This window comes from Primulina huaijiensis, chromosome 17 (assembly GCF_012295235.1).
Source record: "Primulina huaijiensis isolate GDHJ02 chromosome 17, ASM1229523v2, whole genome shotgun sequence".
Classification (NCBI taxonomy): domain Eukaryota; kingdom Viridiplantae; phylum Streptophyta; class Magnoliopsida; order Lamiales; family Gesneriaceae; genus Primulina; species Primulina huaijiensis.
The window spans coordinates 1,380,935-1,399,526 of NC_133322.1; the positions used below are offsets into that span (position 1 = coordinate 1,380,935).

General features: G+C 35.4%; 3 protein-coding genes across 5 annotated transcripts; 2 read left to right on the forward strand and 1 right to left on the reverse strand.

The window, feature by feature from the left end:
- Positions 1-606: 606 nt before the first annotated feature.
- On the reverse strand, positions 607-3,994 carry LOC140962899 (F-box/kelch-repeat protein At3g61590-like). 2 transcript variants are annotated; one of them, XM_073421978.1, is made up of 2 exons: positions 3,560-3,994; positions 607-2,092 (listed from the first exon to the last, which is right to left on the reverse strand). In XM_073421978.1, the coding sequence occupies exon 2, from the start codon at positions 2,077-2,079 to the stop codon at positions 871-873; it is 1,209 nt and encodes a 402-aa protein (XP_073278079.1). In that variant the 5' UTR covers positions 2,080-2,092; positions 3,560-3,994; the 3' UTR covers positions 607-870. The 2 variants fall into 2 exon arrangements, with proteins under 2 accessions (XP_073278079.1, XP_073278078.1); XM_073421977.1 differs by having other exon boundaries at positions 607-2,101.
- A 6,380-nt stretch (positions 3,995-10,374) lies between these two features.
- Positions 10,375-12,135, forward strand: LOC140962900 (WRKY transcription factor 22-like). The gene is made up of 3 exons (XM_073421979.1): positions 10,375-11,079; positions 11,167-11,277; positions 11,412-12,135. The coding sequence occupies exons 1-3, from the start codon at positions 10,679-10,681 to the stop codon at positions 11,884-11,886; spliced, it is 987 nt and encodes a 328-aa protein (XP_073278080.1). The 5' UTR covers positions 10,375-10,678; the 3' UTR covers positions 11,887-12,135.
- Positions 12,136-15,693: 3,558 nt separating this feature from the next.
- On the forward strand, positions 15,694-18,501 carry LOC140962405 (uncharacterized). Of its 2 annotated transcripts, none has more exons than XM_073421275.1 (6): positions 15,694-15,924; positions 16,251-16,316; positions 17,089-17,163; positions 17,461-17,587; positions 17,794-17,919; positions 18,013-18,501. In XM_073421275.1, the coding sequence occupies exons 1-6, from the start codon at positions 15,767-15,769 to the stop codon at positions 18,154-18,156; spliced, it is 696 nt and encodes a 231-aa protein (XP_073277376.1). In that variant the 5' UTR covers positions 15,694-15,766; the 3' UTR covers positions 18,157-18,501. The 2 variants fall into 2 exon arrangements, with proteins under 2 accessions (XP_073277376.1, XP_073277378.1); XM_073421277.1 differs by having other exon boundaries at positions 18,062-18,501.
- The last annotated feature ends 91 nt before the right edge of the window (positions 18,502-18,592 follow it).

An 18,592-nucleotide genomic window follows, 5' to 3' on the forward strand; every position in this document is an offset into this window, starting at 1 on the left:
TCAACCAGCCTGTTCAAGCTGGGAACTTGCACTCAGCTGAAATGAACACCTAAGCAACTTCATTAATTGTCACTGAAGACAATGGGTTGAATTCCACATTCAATGTATATTGTTTTTTCTGAGCTTTCTTTTCCTTCCCTAAATCCAAGAAGGAAATCTAGTAACAGATATTCAGAAAGCATTGGCGTAAAATTTTTACTTCGAATGCTTGTTCGCATCTAGGAGCATTTCATAAAAATTACAGCATGTTTTATGGTACCATATATTTAATAATTTCAATTATTATATTATGAATCATGTTTTACTACTCTCTAATAATTGGATTTAAAAATTTATTAATCTAGTACTGTTATCCCATAAATACTAAATACTATTTTTAAAAAGATATTGAAATCATAGCTTTCTAGTTCTAGACTTTTTTATAAAATAAAAAAATCATTATAGACTTTCCATAATTTTTTTATTTTTTTTATTTTAAGTTGTGAAAAGAGTATTGATTCCATAATTCAAAAGAGGTAAAAATTGGACACAATACTTCCTCCCATACAAATTTGGTTGCAAGAAAAGACAAAAACAGCAAGAAATCATATATAAAACTATCTTATGGGCAAAAAAGACAAAAAGAGCAAGAAATCTTAAGGCATGGTGATATTCACTCGAGCAGAATATGTAAACATAAAGCGGAAATTGTCTGTTTCGAAAGAACAAATACTTTCACAGATGGAACAGCCAAAGACCGACCGGGAAGATGATGTAACTTCTCATATTCTATCCTCGAATGAATTTCTTGAATGTAAAGAATAAGGATGATCTCGATATATATGCTTAATAAATAGCCTCACTGGTGCCGTACCGAATCAAATAACAGGATTAAGGAGAAATTTCAAGCCTGGCTTCGAAGCAAAAACCAGTAAAGAGCTGAAGTGGAAACTTCTTGGTTACCGGAGATTTCTGGGACCACTTCCACTGCTTTAAGCTCAAGTTAAAAATAAGAAGAGCGGGCGCTCCATAGCTCTGGATGTACACAAGATCATCAGTTCCGCTGCTGGCAAATACATCATCGAACTCGCCAAAACCATAAAAGTACTTGTGGGGCATTCGGGTTATCTCCTGCCATTCTCTACCCTTCAGAGCCCAAATACCGATCCCCTTGATAACACCAGGACGATCTGGTTTCCCGATTCCCCCAACCAGTACAAGTTTTTCTTTCAGGTTCATCAAGCGACCACAAGTGATGGAACAAGGTGCAGCAATGAAACTCCTCATGAGCAAACCATTGGAGGGTCGGCTTCCAAGATTATACATGATCAGGCCATGGCGATTGTCAGGATCACCACATCCAGTTGAGTAAATCAGGAAGTACAATACCCCATCGCATATCACGCTCTCATCACCAGCTCGCCATCCCGTTAAGCTCTCAGTCAAAATCGTCCCCCAGGTCATTGATTCGGACTTGTACATGTAAATGGAGAGATTACACTGGAATAAATTTCCAGGTAACTGCCTAGATTTAACAACTAATATCTTGTAACTATGAGATGCTCTGTCCACTGAAATCGCTAATGCATGATAATCGGAAAATCTTGGGCCAGGAGGCTCAACTACTGCCCTCCAGCAAAAGGTTATTGGGTTACAGACATACAACTCTCTCCTCCTATCATCATCCATGAAGCAAACCAACCCACAAGATGAAGCAATGGACCAGTTGGACGTATCAATGCAGGGGAGACCGATGCTGTGCCATTTTCTAAGGACCAGATCGTACGCATAACCAACTGGTTCGTCTGAGCTTGTGAACATAAAGTACCAAGGTTTTGGTGACACTGCAAGAGAATAATTCCGGATGAACCTCTTCGACGTTACAATTTCACGCCATCTTTTACATACCGAGCCTGCCCTGAAAATGCTAGCAATGGGGAGATAGGTCAATATTCGTTCCAACAGATCGTCAGGTAAAATGAAATCCATATAAACCGCAGCAACTTCTTTATCATTTTGCTCATGAAGCTCTGAGAATGAATCGAACTCCAAGGAGGGGCTAGAAATGCTATGGCTCACCCATGAATTTTCCTCTTCCATGATTTAAAAAAAGCTGTGAAACCTGGAACAATAGTCCAACAAATTTACTTATTAGTGCCAGTGTTCTTGCACAAAAATCTCATCAAAAGATTGTGTAAAGATTCAAAAAACCACAATGCCTGATGAAGAAACTAAACCGCCCGAGCAGGACAACATAAAATTCAGAAATCAATGACATTTAGCATGCAGACAGATGAAAGAACATTTCATTTCACTGAGTTCATATATAAATCTATCGCATATGTATGTGTAGACACCTATCCAGAGACTAGAAAGGAAATTAAATTCTGCTAATGCTGATGGTTCGCTGTCGCGGTTGTGGAGGCTGTTGTTCTTGGCATTTCGTGGAACGGTCGCGGTGTCATGATTTTTTTAAAAAAATTAAAATAGTAATAATTACATAATTTGGAACAAATTAATGGAAAAACGTTCCACAACAGTGGTGATGGCTGTGAAATGTCATTCCCTTCGCAACGGCCATGAAATCGCCGAGGCATAAAAAACAGTGTAATAGTTACACATTTGTTTCAGCCTGGAACTTTGTCACAGCCGCCGCTGTTGTTCCCGTTACGGAACGCCCATTCCGCGACGGCAAACCAAGTGACTCACCACAAAATTAGATAACTTAAATTGATTTAAAAAATAGAGAACCGAGAAACATTCTTCCATCCACGGCATACAGTCAAATTTATTCTGTTGATGAATCAGTCAGAGCACATTTTACATGAATGGACGAATAAAATGATCAACAAAATTTTTCAGAAATAGAAAAACCTAAGAAATCTCCGAAAGATCTAAGATTAAACTTATACGTCCATTAAAACCAAGAATAAAAATACTCTATTAAAAGGTGCAAAAAACTAACAGAGGAACCAGATGCGGCGTTGGGCATTTTCACACCTCCGCATCCCGATTCTTTGAGAATAAGAGATAACATGACATTCATAACAATAAGTTATAGGTTTACAACATAGGTAAACATTGTCTTTTGGTGAATTTAAAAGTTTGCCTAGAAGTAAAGATCACATTTCATAACCAGTAAACAGAGGAGGAAAATACAACCACCAGTTTCTTTTCACAAAAGGATGAAAAGTCCAGAGATGACTAACTCAAACGGAACCATAAAATTCACTCTGCAATATTTATTATCATGCTAACTAACACGCTTCCAAGAAAGAGCAAACCACTCTCACTATTCTGGACATCAAATCTTAAATTATTTTTATTGAGAGGGTAAAACATCAAACAATGTTTGGTGAAAAATGAAAATATATACATATGCACCAAGCAGCACCATCAGTGAAATATCGAAAAACCAACAATCATAAAATGAAAAAATAAGAAAGCACCAATTACACAACCAAAATGAAAGCAAGAAACTGTAGGAGGCTACAACACCGGCAGATCCTGTAAACAACCATGATATCATATTCCCAATGAAACAAAAAGACATTTTTTTTAATGTAAATTAATATCATACCTGTGATACAAAACGCTATCTCGAGACAAATGTGCCTTCCCAGAATGCTCAAATCTCTCAAGATTCACCACTAAAACGGCCAAGACAAAACAACAAAAAAAGCTCCACCCTTTCAAGAAACTCAAAAATTAGGAACTGGGCGTGAAGCAATCATTCCAACTATCTCCAGAAAACAAACGGAGAGCATAATAATGGGTCAGTCTGGATTTAGATAAAACGCATCCCTACACATGTATTATATATTATGATTCGACCAGTATTATATTTATAGCGAGAAAAATATTGATTTCTCCTGGATATTTTATCCCTTCTACATTCTATTGATGTGGCCAGGACGACCGGCGGAGGGGAATGAAAGCGAAGGGTGGTGGTGCAGTAGGGCTCTTGTATTTTGTTGATACGGACAAAAGTGAATGCGTGAGAGTTGAGGTGATGCTTTTCGAGGCATTGATGGGATTTTAATGGCGTTTTAGAATTTTTTTTCCCATATTTTATATTATATATTATAATAAAAATATAGCTGAAATCTACGGAAAATTGGTCATTAGGTCGATTTTTTTTTTTTTTCAGTCTCTGGATACTTTTTTAGTACCACATTTCCACATAAAATGTATNACCACATTTCCACATGAAATGTACCACATTTTGTATGACATAATACCACAATTTTGTGGATAAGAAGTGAACCCAAAGAAATATTTTGATTGGGGATTTTTCACCAACTTCTCTCTGAATCTACCTAATTAACTAATAATATGACGTAGTCATTGAAAAATAACTAATAATATGACCTAGTCATTGAAAAATTTACATGGCGACTCCGTCAAATATCGATGTAACATCGAAAATATTAATATAAAAAATTGTTATTGTTGGTGTTACCGTACTTCGATGATAAATAACTATTTTTTTTAAAAAAAATGCAAGTTAATAAAATATTTAAAATTAAAAAGTTGAAATTAATTGATCAAATAAATACTTTCTCGTCGAATTTAAGAAACTTTCTTAAAAAATACACACACACACACAAAAAACTCATTTCGTTACTTAACAATTAATATGTAATTATCGAATCGAGTTTGCTACTGGTTTTTATATTAGTTCAAATATTGCAAAATTTGTATTCAACTGAATTGACCATACATTTCACGTCAAATTCGAGTCGAAATTATTTGTTTAATAATTTAAAAGTCACTCGTCGTTTAAAATATTTGCCAATAAAATTCTCCCACCATCATTGTATATAAAAATAAAACCACTTCTCTATTTAATGTCTCTTTCGATTTTTCCCGCTTGACTCGGGTTGGTTTAATCAGGTCACTTGGACCGGAAAATTATGCTTCATACGTTGTCATTTAAATACATACTTGTCATTATATTACTATTGTTAGTGCAAAGTCCTATAAAATCACTTTAATTAAAAGAAAATTAAGATGTTATTTTTAATTTGTTGAGAGTTAATCAGCATCAACTTGTCACCAATGCAACATATGACTTTGACGGCGCCGTAGTAATAGTGATGGTCAAATAAGACAATAATTAACACATATACAAAGTATGTTCGTACGAGTCATTTTCATGTCATCATAATCAATAACTTAAAAATGTCAAAAAAAAATAAAGTTAGAAGATTGAAACTAAAATTTAGAAAATATAGATTTTCTTCAAAAAAAAATATGTATGACAGATTTTCTTAAAAAAATATTAAATTATATAGCATATGACTAAGATGTTTAAGTTTAGAATTGTAAAAGTTCATGATAACTCAACCATTCAACCATTACTAAAATAATTTTCTATGTTTATAAATTTGAATTTGATATAGAAAATATAAGAATGTGCTATTAGATTCTAAAAATATATATTTATATTCGATTTTTGTAAACTAGTCGTTTTTCATCGAAATTCATGATGTGACACTACACACATTAGCGTCACATGAGCCTTACTTTAGTGACATATATGCGACTCGAATTGCTAAGAAAAACAATAAAAAAAAAGAGTATGTCTCTTGTGAGCCGATCTCACGAATCTCTATCTGTGAGAAGGGTCAACCCTACCTATATTCACAATAAAAAGTTATAATATTAGCATAAAAAGTAATATTTTTTCATGGATGACCCAAATAAGAGATACGTCTAACAAAATACGACCACTGAGACCGTCTCACACAAACCAAAAAAAAACATAGAAACTGGTGGTTTCCGTTTAGATTTGCGGGGTCTTCTTCAGATTCACAGTATCCACTCCAAAAAAAGCACCACTCAAATTCCATGCCAACAATCTTTTCAAATAAATAATAATAATCCATGCCAACAATGTAAACTCTTTCAATGCATGATGTTTTTAGTATTTTTTGTCATTTTCACTTTGTGGTGCAGTATCCGAGTGGTGAAAAAATCATTAATTTTATGTTAAAATCGTTATTTTTCACTTCAATTATAAACCGACAGTCTAAATATAAATTCATGAGACTGTCTCACAAATATTATTATTTAAAAAATTTTACATTTTATCAATATGATTACTTGGTAGGACACCAAACAAATCGTGGCAGGGATTGTGATGAAAGTGGGGGTGGACGACAAGATTCGGGTGCTTGATTCCATGATCTATAATCGCAGTACAATTTTGACATTATATGTCCTCCACCGGTGAGTGTGACTATCTCCAGTTTGGTTTCACAAAAATGTGTTTCATGATGTCTTTTAATAAGTTTATTTGAATTTATATACAAACATTATAGAATGACTTGGTGAATTTTTAATAATAATTAATAAATAATATATGTATATATTCATTATCACCGAAGTCGTATCCAAGAAATTAGCGAAGTATTTGATCGGTTTAATGAGAGAAAACCGGTCCGAAATTAGATCGATGTCGAAGTAAAACAACGTCTTCTACGTCATCAATTTTGTAAAGTACAGAAGTATTAGTTTATATATAACTGCATTTATCTTGAATGACGAAGTAAATGTGTTGTATAATTTGAAACTAGTCTGACGAAACTCATATATCTAAGTTAAAAGAAAGACAAAATATATTGTTCTTTGTCGACAGATGAACTTTGCATGCTTTAAGTGTGGTCGATTTTATTAACTTTTTGATTATTGAACAAAATCTTCGCCACAAGACTATATAAATATGTTATGAAAAATGATTATGAATTCTTTTGCAAAGTAAGAATGAATGAATTTACGACTCCATGTTTCCCCTTATTTTCTTGCAATTAGTATTGCAAATTTTCGAAACTGGAGTTTTCAATCACTGTTTCAAACATTCGGAGGAGCAATTTGACATTTCGTACAAAGACTCAAAGGACCATTCTGCACCTTCTCCGAAAATACAGGGACCTGTTCTGTAAGTTTCCGAAACCACCATGAAAACGAAGGTCTGGATCGCAGAGCTCACACACGCCATCACAAGGTGACGGCAGGTCTACGGTGGTTTCCACGGTCCTTTTAATGCGCTGAAAACTCACCGAAGGCGAAACCAGACTGTGTTGCTTCGATTACGGGTGGCAGCTTTCACGGAGGATTCCTGATGACTGGCGTGGCGTCTATTTTCGCGACTGCTCAAGGTGGTGATTTTCCAGCGGTGGTGATGAACAGTAGCGGTGGTTCGAACGGGCAGAGACTGGGCGGGTCGCGGGTCCTGAGCTTGCGGGTCTTCGGATCTGGGTTAGAGTTCGTGGGCCGGACCAACCATGTTCTTGTGCCTGGGTTGATGTCTTGGTTCAACAGCTTGGAACCAGATTTGCTCCAAATTGGATGCTATATTGAAGAATGGGCTGGATATTTACAGTAAAGATTTGAATAACTGGGCCGCTTAATTGAGATGTCTAAGCCATAAATTTGTTCTTGCTTAATTATTGCATAGGTTTTACTAATTATTATATGCTTTAATTGTAATTGTTATGTAGATTGCATAAACACCACTTTAGGTACTATATTGTCATGCACAAATTTTTTTTCTATTTTCTATTCTGATTTTTTTTAGAGAATAAATATTGTGACTGATGATTAAACTATTTTAAGAGTTAAAATAGTTAGAATATTATTAATCGGCTAAAACTCAAAATTAATTAAATAAAATTATTAAGTGTGAGATGGTGCATTTTAAATAAACATGATGTATCACTCATTAGTTCATAAGTAACAATGTATGTATGTCTCATGCCAATTTTATTGGTCTCCATGTATGAGTACTATATTATTTTGTTATTTGTTAAAATCAAAAACTTAAACTTAAATTCTTCGCAAAAGTTAGTTCGAGTGAATGATTATCTAAATATATATACACAATTTAAAAAATATTTATCAATTCAACGTAAGACAACTAATATATCATCTCACACCCAAAATCGAACAACTGGAACGTAATGTTTGCAAAACATTTAGCGGCTAACTCATAAGAACAATCAAATACATAACAATGAGTTTGAACTCTCATATCATGTTAATATCATAGACTTAATTCTAATTTCACGTCAAAAACTGTTTCAAACTTTCAATGAATAAATATTTTCACATCTACATGTACAACTCTCAATAAATTAATTCAATCCAAATGAAAAACTAACATTATGTGAACATTCACATCCAAACAGAAGATAAAATATTCTTTGTATGTAATCTAAAAAAATAAAGTTCATAAACCAAAATTTTATTCATTTACCCATTTTTTTAAAAAAATTTAAAAATAAACCAAATAATCAAAAAAAGGTGGTCGCTTTAGCACTAAAAAGGACACGGGCGAGCACGCGCGTACACTCTTTTTTTCTTTCACACGTAGGGCCCACAGTATCAGCAAGTTGTCGTGCCAACCTTATCTCACACGCCAATTCAATCAATCGCTTTCCTCTAATCACAGCCGTCCATCTCCTTTGATCTCGTCAAACTCGTTGACACCCGACCATATTCGAGTGACAGCCGCGTGATCTGCAATCTCTCTGTAGGCATTGCTAGGCCCCCACGGCCCAGCCTATGCGCTGCTTTTCACCTGGTTAGGTATCGATACTTCAAAGTTTTTTTTCTTTTTTAACCAATCTTACATAATAATATAAATTATTTATTTATGTCAAAAATAATACGAGAAATTGATCTTCAGTTCTCAGCTGTCGATTTTTTTTGTGTTCAGTCCTTGGGTATTTTTTCAGTACCACATTTCCACATGAAGTGTACCACATTTTGTATGACATAGTACAACAATTTTGTTAGTAGGGAGTGAACCCAAAGAAATATTTTGATTGGGGATTTTTCACCAACTTCCCCAAAATAATATATGGTTTAATAAATTTTCTTCATAAATATCAAATTCATGAGTTGAGATAAATAATTGACCATTTCATTGCCATTGAATAAATAATAAATACACAAAATAACATTAAAAAATCGCTTTGTTTAATTTATTAACCATGTCACACCAACCAAATTCAATATAAGATTCACATTTGAAACATGGAACTTTAATCAAACATAAATATAATTATATATTTATTATATGTATGTATTTTTTCACCCCCAAATTATTTTAATCAACTTCTTAAAGACAATTCTCAAGCATTTAATTAATTTTAAATTTGTAAAAAACTTAAAATAAACTCTTGTTAACACTATATAAAAAAATAGATGCTTGTAAATTTTAATATGATAGCGTTGATTATTGATAATATAGTAAATGCATTGAAAACGTAAGCAAGTTAAAAAAAAAAAACTCAAAGTCTCAATTTAAAATTTTATTGTCAAAGTTTGAATTGAAGTCATCAGATTAACATGATTTCGTATTCGAAGTCTTAATTATCTAAATCGCATCAAAATATAATAAACATTAAGCTTTATATCATGTTTGGTTCAATAAAAAACCACAATGCATGTTGTCACGACCAATTTGTCACGAGCCTGAAAATCCCAAACTCAAACTTGATTTTTTCGGGTTGAGCTGTGTCAGATTGATGGATCGTGTCTGATTTTGAAACCCTTAAATTAGATACTACCGATTTGTTGTAGTGCTTTGATAACGTATATGAAAACCACAATGCATATTGTCAAAAACATTAAAGCTTTATAACATATTTGGTTCAATAAAAAAGTAGATTTTGAATTGGAATTGAATTTAAATCCACAGATTTGGAATTCTATTTTAGTTTTTGACAAAAAATTAAAATTTTATTTGGAATCTGACTTAACAATTAATTTTTTTTATTTATATTAAAAAATTATGTATTTCATATTTTAAAAATAATTCATGTATTAATAATATACATGTCATCCATCAAGAAATTTTTTTTGAACACATGAAAATTATTTTAATCAAATAGATTATCAACGAAATGGAAAAAAAAATAATCTAGCAAGCTGAAATTAAATTTTTTACCAAAATTTGATATAGTTTTTTAGCATTAAAACAATGACGTTTTTAATAGAAATAAATGATTAAAGAATATTTTTAATATAAAAAATTTTAAATTGATTTTGAAATAATTCTCTCAAAATATATATATTACAAGTGCATAGATTGTAATATAGATTTTTGGATATTGATATTTTATAAAATTTAAGAAAAATAATGAAATTTTACTAACAAGTTATACAAATTTTATGTGTATCTATAACACAAATATAATGAAATTCTGTGAAATTTCAACTAATTAAATAAAATCCTATCAAATTCTATAAATATCAATTTTATTTTAAAATTTTATATTTCTCAACATTAAAATGATATTCTCAAAACGACCAACGACATCAAATTCAAATAATTTAATACCATATGAAAGTTGAAAAAACATCGCGTTGACTTTTTGGCTTTGACATTTTCAAAAGTCAACCACGAACCGCTAAGCAAAACCGGTTTCCCTCAAGTGTCTGAACGCGAAAAGATGGTAGGGCTCGCCATCTTCTAGATAAGCAAATCTGGACCGTGTAAATTTCCCTCTCTCTCTGTAAAACCGGCACAGCATTATCACTTTCCCTCTCTCTCTATAAAAACAAAACCACCATACTTTCCATTTTCCACTCATATCCAAGCACTTAAATCTTCTCCCTTCTCTCTCTATCTCAAAAAGTCAGCGCCTTCCTTTGTTTTTTTATATAGCTTTGTAAGAAAAACAAAGAAATGGAGGATGATTGGGATCTACAGGCGGTTGTCAGGGGCTGCTCATCCGCCGCCGCCGCCGCCGACGCCAAAGCTTCTTGTGCTCAAGTTTTCAGCACCTTTCATCAAAATCACAACTTTTGCTCCACAGGCTTCCAAGATATGATTGAACCCAGCAAAGAAAACTTGGTACATGAGTTACAAGATCTTTACAAGCCTTTCTTCCCTAAACCGCAGCCTCCACAAGCAGTGTTTGCTCATCATAGTTCACCAATTTCACCTCTCCCTGTTCTTGGAGGATTGCAAGATCAATCAGCAGAGCAACAGCAGAGTTTGCAAGTTGTTAGGCAAAAGAAGCAGTCTTTCTCCTCCTTTCCCAATGTCTTCAAACCAAATAATCCCACCCCAAGGTCAAAAAGAAGGTAATTAATTTATCAGTTAAAATGTTTCTCAAATTGTCGGAGTGAGAAGTTTCAATTGCTAAATTTTTTTGATATGTAACTTGACAGGAAGAATAATTTGAAGAGGGTCTGCCATGTATCCGCTGAGAGTTTATCTTCTGATACGTGGTCTTGGAGAAAATATGGGCAAAAACCCATCAAAGGCTCCCCTTATCCAAGGTGTGGCACTTCACCTTTTTCCAAGATACGTTCCTTCTGTCAAACAAGAGCAAAATGATAAATAACCATCTGTTCACACCTTTATGATAGCGAAGTGAATGTAAATTTCTCATAGAATTTGTTGTGCAAAACAGGGGTTATTACAAATGCAGTACCTTAAAGGATTGTATGGCCCGGAAACAAGTGGAGAGAAACAGATCGGACCCTGGAATGTTCATAGTCACCTACACGGCGGAGCACAACCATCCCCTGCCAACTCAACGGAACTCACTCGCCGGCAGCGCGCGTCAGAAGCCGACCACCCCAAGTTCTGAAGATCCCAGCAAGAACACATCATCTCCAGTTATGTCTCCGGTGAATCCCAACTCGCCGGCCACGGAAAATCTGGAGAGCAGAAGAGACGATAGAGAGGACTTGGCTGAACGTGATGACGATGACAGCGAGTTTAAAGTCTCAAACATAGCATTGGAAGATGATTTCTTTGTGGGTTTGGAGGATTTTATCGTTGGACCCGTGACTGACAATTGCTTCTCGGATCACTTCCCGGCGAACTTTCAGTTTCCTTGGCTTGCCACCCATCCAACTACTACCGCCGCCGGTGGGGGTTGACCTGACAAAAAGTGCATAGATGCTTTTCTTGTCACTCACTTTTCTTTAATTTTGTAGGCACAAGACAACTATTGTAGCTATTCCTTGTAAAGAATCTTGAATCAACATAATATATTATGTTGATGAGTAAGGCATAGAATCTCAATCACGAAGAGCCTTGTAGAGGAAAAAAGAGTTGATTCTCCTGTCTCTTGCTGTACGATAATGATATATAATGAAATATTAAAGATCCGGCATCATTTTAATCAATTGCTTAGTTCTAACTTTTCATTTCCTTTTGGGAGCCTGCTAATTTTCTCGGTGGTTTCCAACGTGATCTAAACTAAGTATTTAAGCTAAATCAAAATGTTCCTAGTTTCTAGAGGAATCCATGGTACAAATGTATTACATCTGACATTAAATATGTTGTGGGCTTGTCTTATTCTTCCATGGCGATTCTTCTACTGTGTGCTGCACTTCAAATTTAGGCACAAAGTAGCAGGGTGATCGAGACTTCTGATTTAAGCTATAATACAGCAATATAAGTAGCACATTATTATTCTTCAAATTTGAACGGATAAAGTTTAAATATTCAAGAAAATTGGGCAAAAACAGTTTAAAAGTTTAAATATCCACGAAAATTGGGTAAAAACAGTGGAAAGCTTTTAATTTTGGCGGAATACATCTGCCCGATGGTCAGCTTCATAGCTCTGGCATGCCCAAGGCTATCTAAAACCGTAAGAGTACAACAACAAAGAGAATCAGATGAGCTAAACCGCCTAAACGTCTTCGAAAGTGATTCTCTTGGCTATGATCGACGGTTTGTCCAATCACAAAGTGGGCAACAGGGGTCAATGTGTTGGATGCTGGTAGTTTCGATATGAGACGTCCTGTATTAAGAATAGGAAAATGAATTTTGACACCCCTTTTCATTCTTGCTTTCTGGGCTCTGACTGATGTTTAGGACTTTACTTCATGGGTTCGTATTAAATTTGTATTTGTCAAAAAAATATCAGTGGCTCCCAAAATTACTACAATCAATGGAAATGTTTACATCTTGGAACTGCATCAATCTAATTCTGGACAGGCTTCGACGGGATAGGAGAAGTGATTCGAAGAGTTGTAGTTCAGTATGGATCAGTTGCTAGTTTCTCGACAATCTCCATGACGTGGAAAAAGAAAAGAAGAAATTCGCACGGGCCTAATTTAATCAATTGAGCATTTCAAGTTTCAACAATGAAGTCATAAAATTGCAGCTTTAGAAAGATAACACACCTGTTACAGTAACCGGGCATATCAGAGAGAAGAAACGCAATGCGCTTACGGCATCCATTCTAATACGGGTGTCCTGCGTTGTGAACGACCAAAATCCAGTTTTAGGCTTAACAATAAAATATGTGGAAAATTGGCAATGATAAAAGATTTCACAGCATTAGTTATCAAATGTATGCATCTTATTGAAGTGAAAATGTGGTAAAATTAAGATATATAAAAAAATTATCAAACAATATACATTATATATAATTTACAAATCTCTCGATTGCAATAAATATTCAATTGAGTTCAAGCAGATATGAAAATGTTCAATGTTACATTAAACATCACCCAAAATACACAGTTCTTTATGTCAATGGCTTATAGTCATGCTAGATCGAGACTGGATCTCGGGTTTGAGATTCAAATGTAACAAAACACTTCCACTCACTAAAACACAATTCTTTCCAGCCTGCCTAAGACCAAATATCAAGCTTTAGTACTCAATGGCATCTGGAGAGCAGCTATTTCCTTGCATTTCATTGAAGAGCTTCATCGCCTTGTCAATGTTATTAGCACCGCAAAAGGCCACATATCAAGATAGTGTAAGTAATTGGATTCCCTTTTAAGCCCTTCTCTTCCATGTCTGAAAAATTCCATTGCACCTCTAACGCTACCATTTTACACATCACATCCAGTAAAGTATTGAGTGTACTGACATTTGGCTCCAACACTGGCCTCATTCATTTGCTCAAACAGTTCACGACCCCTTTCAAGTTTACCCGCTTTATACAATCCATCAATCAAGGAATTATAGATAATGGTATATGGTGGGCACTTGTCCTCCAACATCATCCTCCCCATCAACTTTAAACTCTCCTCTTGCCTCCCCACTTTACATAATACACCAATTAATATGTTAAAGGTAACTGAATCGGGTTCAATGCTGAGTTCTCCACCTCTAATCTTATCAAACAATTCCAATGCACCACCCACCCTCCAAAATCTACATAAATGATGAAATGATAGCAATCGTCACAACATCGGGTCTGATCCCCTTCTTTTGCATCTCCTTCATAAACAAATTCATTTTTGCATAATCCTGCTCTTTCCCCAACCCCGTCAAAAGGACATTGCAAGAAACGGTCCCAACATCGCACCCCATGTTTATTACCTTGTGCAGCACCACCCAAGCCTTAGCACACTTCCCACTCTGACATGACATAATTTGCTTACGGCAGAAACTATCGGGAAAAATGCCATGTTCACCAAAACCGAAAAACAAGGCGACAAATTTCCTCATCTGCAACAACCCTCTTCAAAATGGAGGATAAAACGATATTCTATGTATTGGCATCTGATGGAATACTCGAATATCGTTCCAGCATTTCTTTGAGAAGCTTAAAGCTTCACCCACCCGATCACATTTCAAATACCCATCAATAACTATATTGAACAAGTTGGTGTTTTTTTATCCGGGATCCATGGAATCGAATACCATGACCAATTCCTCAAGCATTCTAGCCTTTCCAAAGAACTTGACGAGGAGGGAGACCGCGTTGATGGAAAGAGGAACATTCTGTTCTCTGGAAAGCTGGAAAAGCTTGGAGGGGAACTTTGGATTCTCACGCATTGCATGCTCCAGGAGCGCTTGGAATGCGAAGGAAAGGGATCCTGGTTGAAAAGACATCGTTGAGAGGTGGTTGAAGAAGTTGATTGCTTTTGGTAATCGGGAAACTGTCTGGTGAGATTGAGAAGTGAGACGGGAGATAGAGAGGAGAGAATAGTGGGGAGGTTAGGGTTGGAGGACCAGTCATTGAGATCAGTAGTCTGAAGGAGAGGGAGTAGTTGCGAGATGGGAAAGGAGGCATCTGGCACCGGTAGCGGAGGCGATTGGTGGGGATCCGCAGAAAGATTCGTCGAACGCGCCGGCGGAAAGTCTCATGGCGGTTTCTGGGATAATAAACTACACCCGTTTCATAAATTACTGCAAGCAGAGGTCCATTAATCAAGTTTATGGGCCTTATCTTTTGGGCCTAACTCAGTGTTACTCAAAATTATGAGCGTTTTAATTTGGGCCAACAAGAAGATACCCATTATTAATATTATGTCCTCATTTGACTGAGGCCCATTACGCGAGATTATTGGCCTTCTAATTTGGTCATATAAGTAGAGACCAACTACTGGATAGTATGGACCATCTTATTTGAGACCACAATCAATACAAGCAGACAGTACATGAGATAATGGTCATTATTTGGGCCTACAATCAATGCAAGCAGAGACCCATTACTCGAGATTATGTGTCTTCTACTTTGGGCTTACAATCAATACAACAGAGGTCCATTACTAAAGATTATGGCTTTTCATCATTTGGACTTAAAAGCAAGACCCATTTCTTGAGATTATGGGCCTTCATTTGAGGCCTATAATCAATGCATATAGAGGCCTATTACTCGAGATTATGGGGCCTTATCTTTTCCGCCTACAATCACAGCAAGAGTAGGCCCATTAAAGAAGATAATGGGCCTCGTCAATTTTCCTACAATCACCGCTATAGAAGCCCATTACTTGAGATTACGGTCCATCTTCTACAACGATAAAGACCAAAATTTAGCTCCGACTTCCTCTGCTGGCGGTGTGGAAGATGCAGAGAACGACATCGTATGGGAAGCTGCTGACAAGAAATCGAGGGTTTTGTTCCAAGAGTGGCGATGAGAAGATCGTAGCGTCTGTGCTGTTTGAGAGGCTTCCGGTTGTCATTCCCAAAATCGACCCCGTTGTCTATGCATTTCAAGAATTCTCGTGAGCCTTTTTTTTATACCTCGCGATCTCTTTTAAATTTTGAGCAAAGGATGCGATTTCAGGAAATGCGTTGAACTATTTGGGGAGATGCCCTATATGGAACTTTGTCCCTTTTCATTTTATTTGGACTGGAGTCGGGGAAGATAAATGAATGCGTTGCTTCTTTTTTTTTTTTTTTTTTTTGGGAGAAATGAGCAATAGGATATTGAATATTTTTCGAATCAGCAAACATGAGCATATTTTTTTTGGGCTTATGTATGATTTTTTTTTTTAAAAAAAATGGTTGTTTTCTTCATTAGTTTGTGATATCTTGGATACATGTCCAGGTTCCGATGGAGACAGCAATATCTTCGGGAATACCCTGAAGCTTTCTTGAAAAAATCTGATGCCAGGTAACCCTTTTTTCCTTTTCTTTTACTTTTTGATTGGTTCGTGTCCGTGTCTATTAACAAATGCTTTGTACATTTGTGACATCTCTTCCTATGTGCCTTGATGACTAGTATGCTAGAATGTGTATGCTCTTAGTATTAACAGACAGGAAGTAACCCACTGTATCTCTTGTCGGCTGTGGCATTCCCTCTGCATAAAAGTTTAACCATCTGATACGATATGTTACCCTGCCAACCTGAGCATTTAGGGACACAGTTGTATGCATAAATTCCATATCTCTATTCATAGTGAAGTGGAACATCTATTGATTTTGATTAATCATAGTCAATAGCTATTGTTAAATCGGGGATCTATGATAATGTTTTTATATTTCTCCAGAGAATTATGGAAAGTGGAAAGAAACCTATGCTGTAATGTGATCCAAATTTTCTGCCTATCATATGTTTGACTCATGTAACCCGTTATCATGCACCGAAAACTATTTGATTGGCCTTCCTCTGCCTAGTTCGTTATTTCATTCCTTTTTGGTTAGTTAACTTGTGCCTCTCGGATACGCCATCATATAAGCATCTTCATATCCCTAGTCTTTTCTTCTACTGTTTTTTAGATTACTCTATAATTTTCATGTATATCTGGCTGAAAAAATGCAATGAAATAATCATGGTTTTGCCTGAAGCATTATTTCTTTATCAAATTCGGATGTGGTTAATTCAGTTATTCTCTCTAGTATTCTCTGTGAGGTTTTTTATTTGTGATAATAATGCTTATATACAGGGGAAAAGGAGATTATCAAATTGACTATACACCAGCTTCACGGATCACTGAGGCTGACGAAAATAATGATAAAAGGTATATTTGTAGTTTATTATTTGACAATCAGTTCTTTTTTATTTTTTTGGGAACATGAACTTAAACCTTTCATTTTATTCCGTTTTCATGAAATAATTTTCATTCTGATTCTCGGATCAAGTTACCATGCAACATTGCAACTCAATACCACGATGATCAAATCTTTTATCTGCATGTTTTTGTATTAGAGAAATGCATAGCTCTTGGTATAAAAGCATACTGAGAAGTTTCATTTGTGTTATCAACTTTTTATGCCCATATACCATTTATTAATGAAAACGAACTATTTTCATGTAGGTCACTGCAAAGAGCACTTGATCAGAGACTCTATCTTCTCCTTTATGGTACTGCCAATGGTTCTACGGGGAATCCTGTCTGGCATTTTCCTGAAAAGGTTTATGAGTCTGAACAGACACTACGCAGGGTAATTTGGCTTGCAACTATGAACTATATGCTGGCTGAGTTTGGGTTAGATGATTTGATTTGAGGAACAAATTACAAATCATTTTATTAATTGAGGAATAGGGTGAAAAAATATTCAAAAAAATAGTAGCTAAGGGATTATTTTGGTTGTCAAGTTTTCTCATTTGTGCCAAGGGGAAAAGGTTAACATAATCCAAATGTTTGCAGTGTGCAGAATCTGCCTTAAAATCTGTGCTAGGAGATCTTTCCCATACATATTTTGTTGGAAATGCTCCAATGGGGCATATGATCATACAACCTCCGGAGAATAATCAGGACACTCCTTCTCTTAAGGTAATGTCCTGTTTAAACGAAGACTGCTCTAGACATAGACTTATTTAGCATTATGTAAGTTCTCTTGTTTGATATTTCCTACAACCTTGGCAGCGATTCTTTTTTAAATCTCAAGTGATTGCTACAAACAAGTTAAATATAGGAAAATGCGAAGATTTTGTCTGGGTGACAAAGGATGAACTACTAAATTATTTTCCGGTGCATGCCGAATACCTTAACAAGATGATAATCAGCTGATGCATTTTGCCTTTCACTACCGTGGGGTTCGATTTACTTCTTGAAATCGATTACCGATGCAGTGTGACTGCATATTTATCCAGTCTCAATCCTGTATTTCATATAGATGGTTGTGAAACTCAAGAGTTGAAAAATTTTTGTAAGCGGACTTTAGGATTTTTAGGCAGAAGAAAGAATGCACGCAGAAGTAGTTAATTCCGAGGCCTGACGAGGAGCCCCACTTTCAAGGCTACGTACGTAGTTGTTTCGTTAAATATGATAAATTTATCCTATGTTTTGGTTCTTTCTATTAATGCTGCTGCTTCCCCTTTCGAATTCAATAATATTTGCAAGGCCTTTTCTAGTTGCCATATATGAAGTTTTAAGTTTTGGTCATGATGTTTTTTGATTGACGGCGTGTACGAACAAGAGCTGTATCTATGCATATCTTTTATTT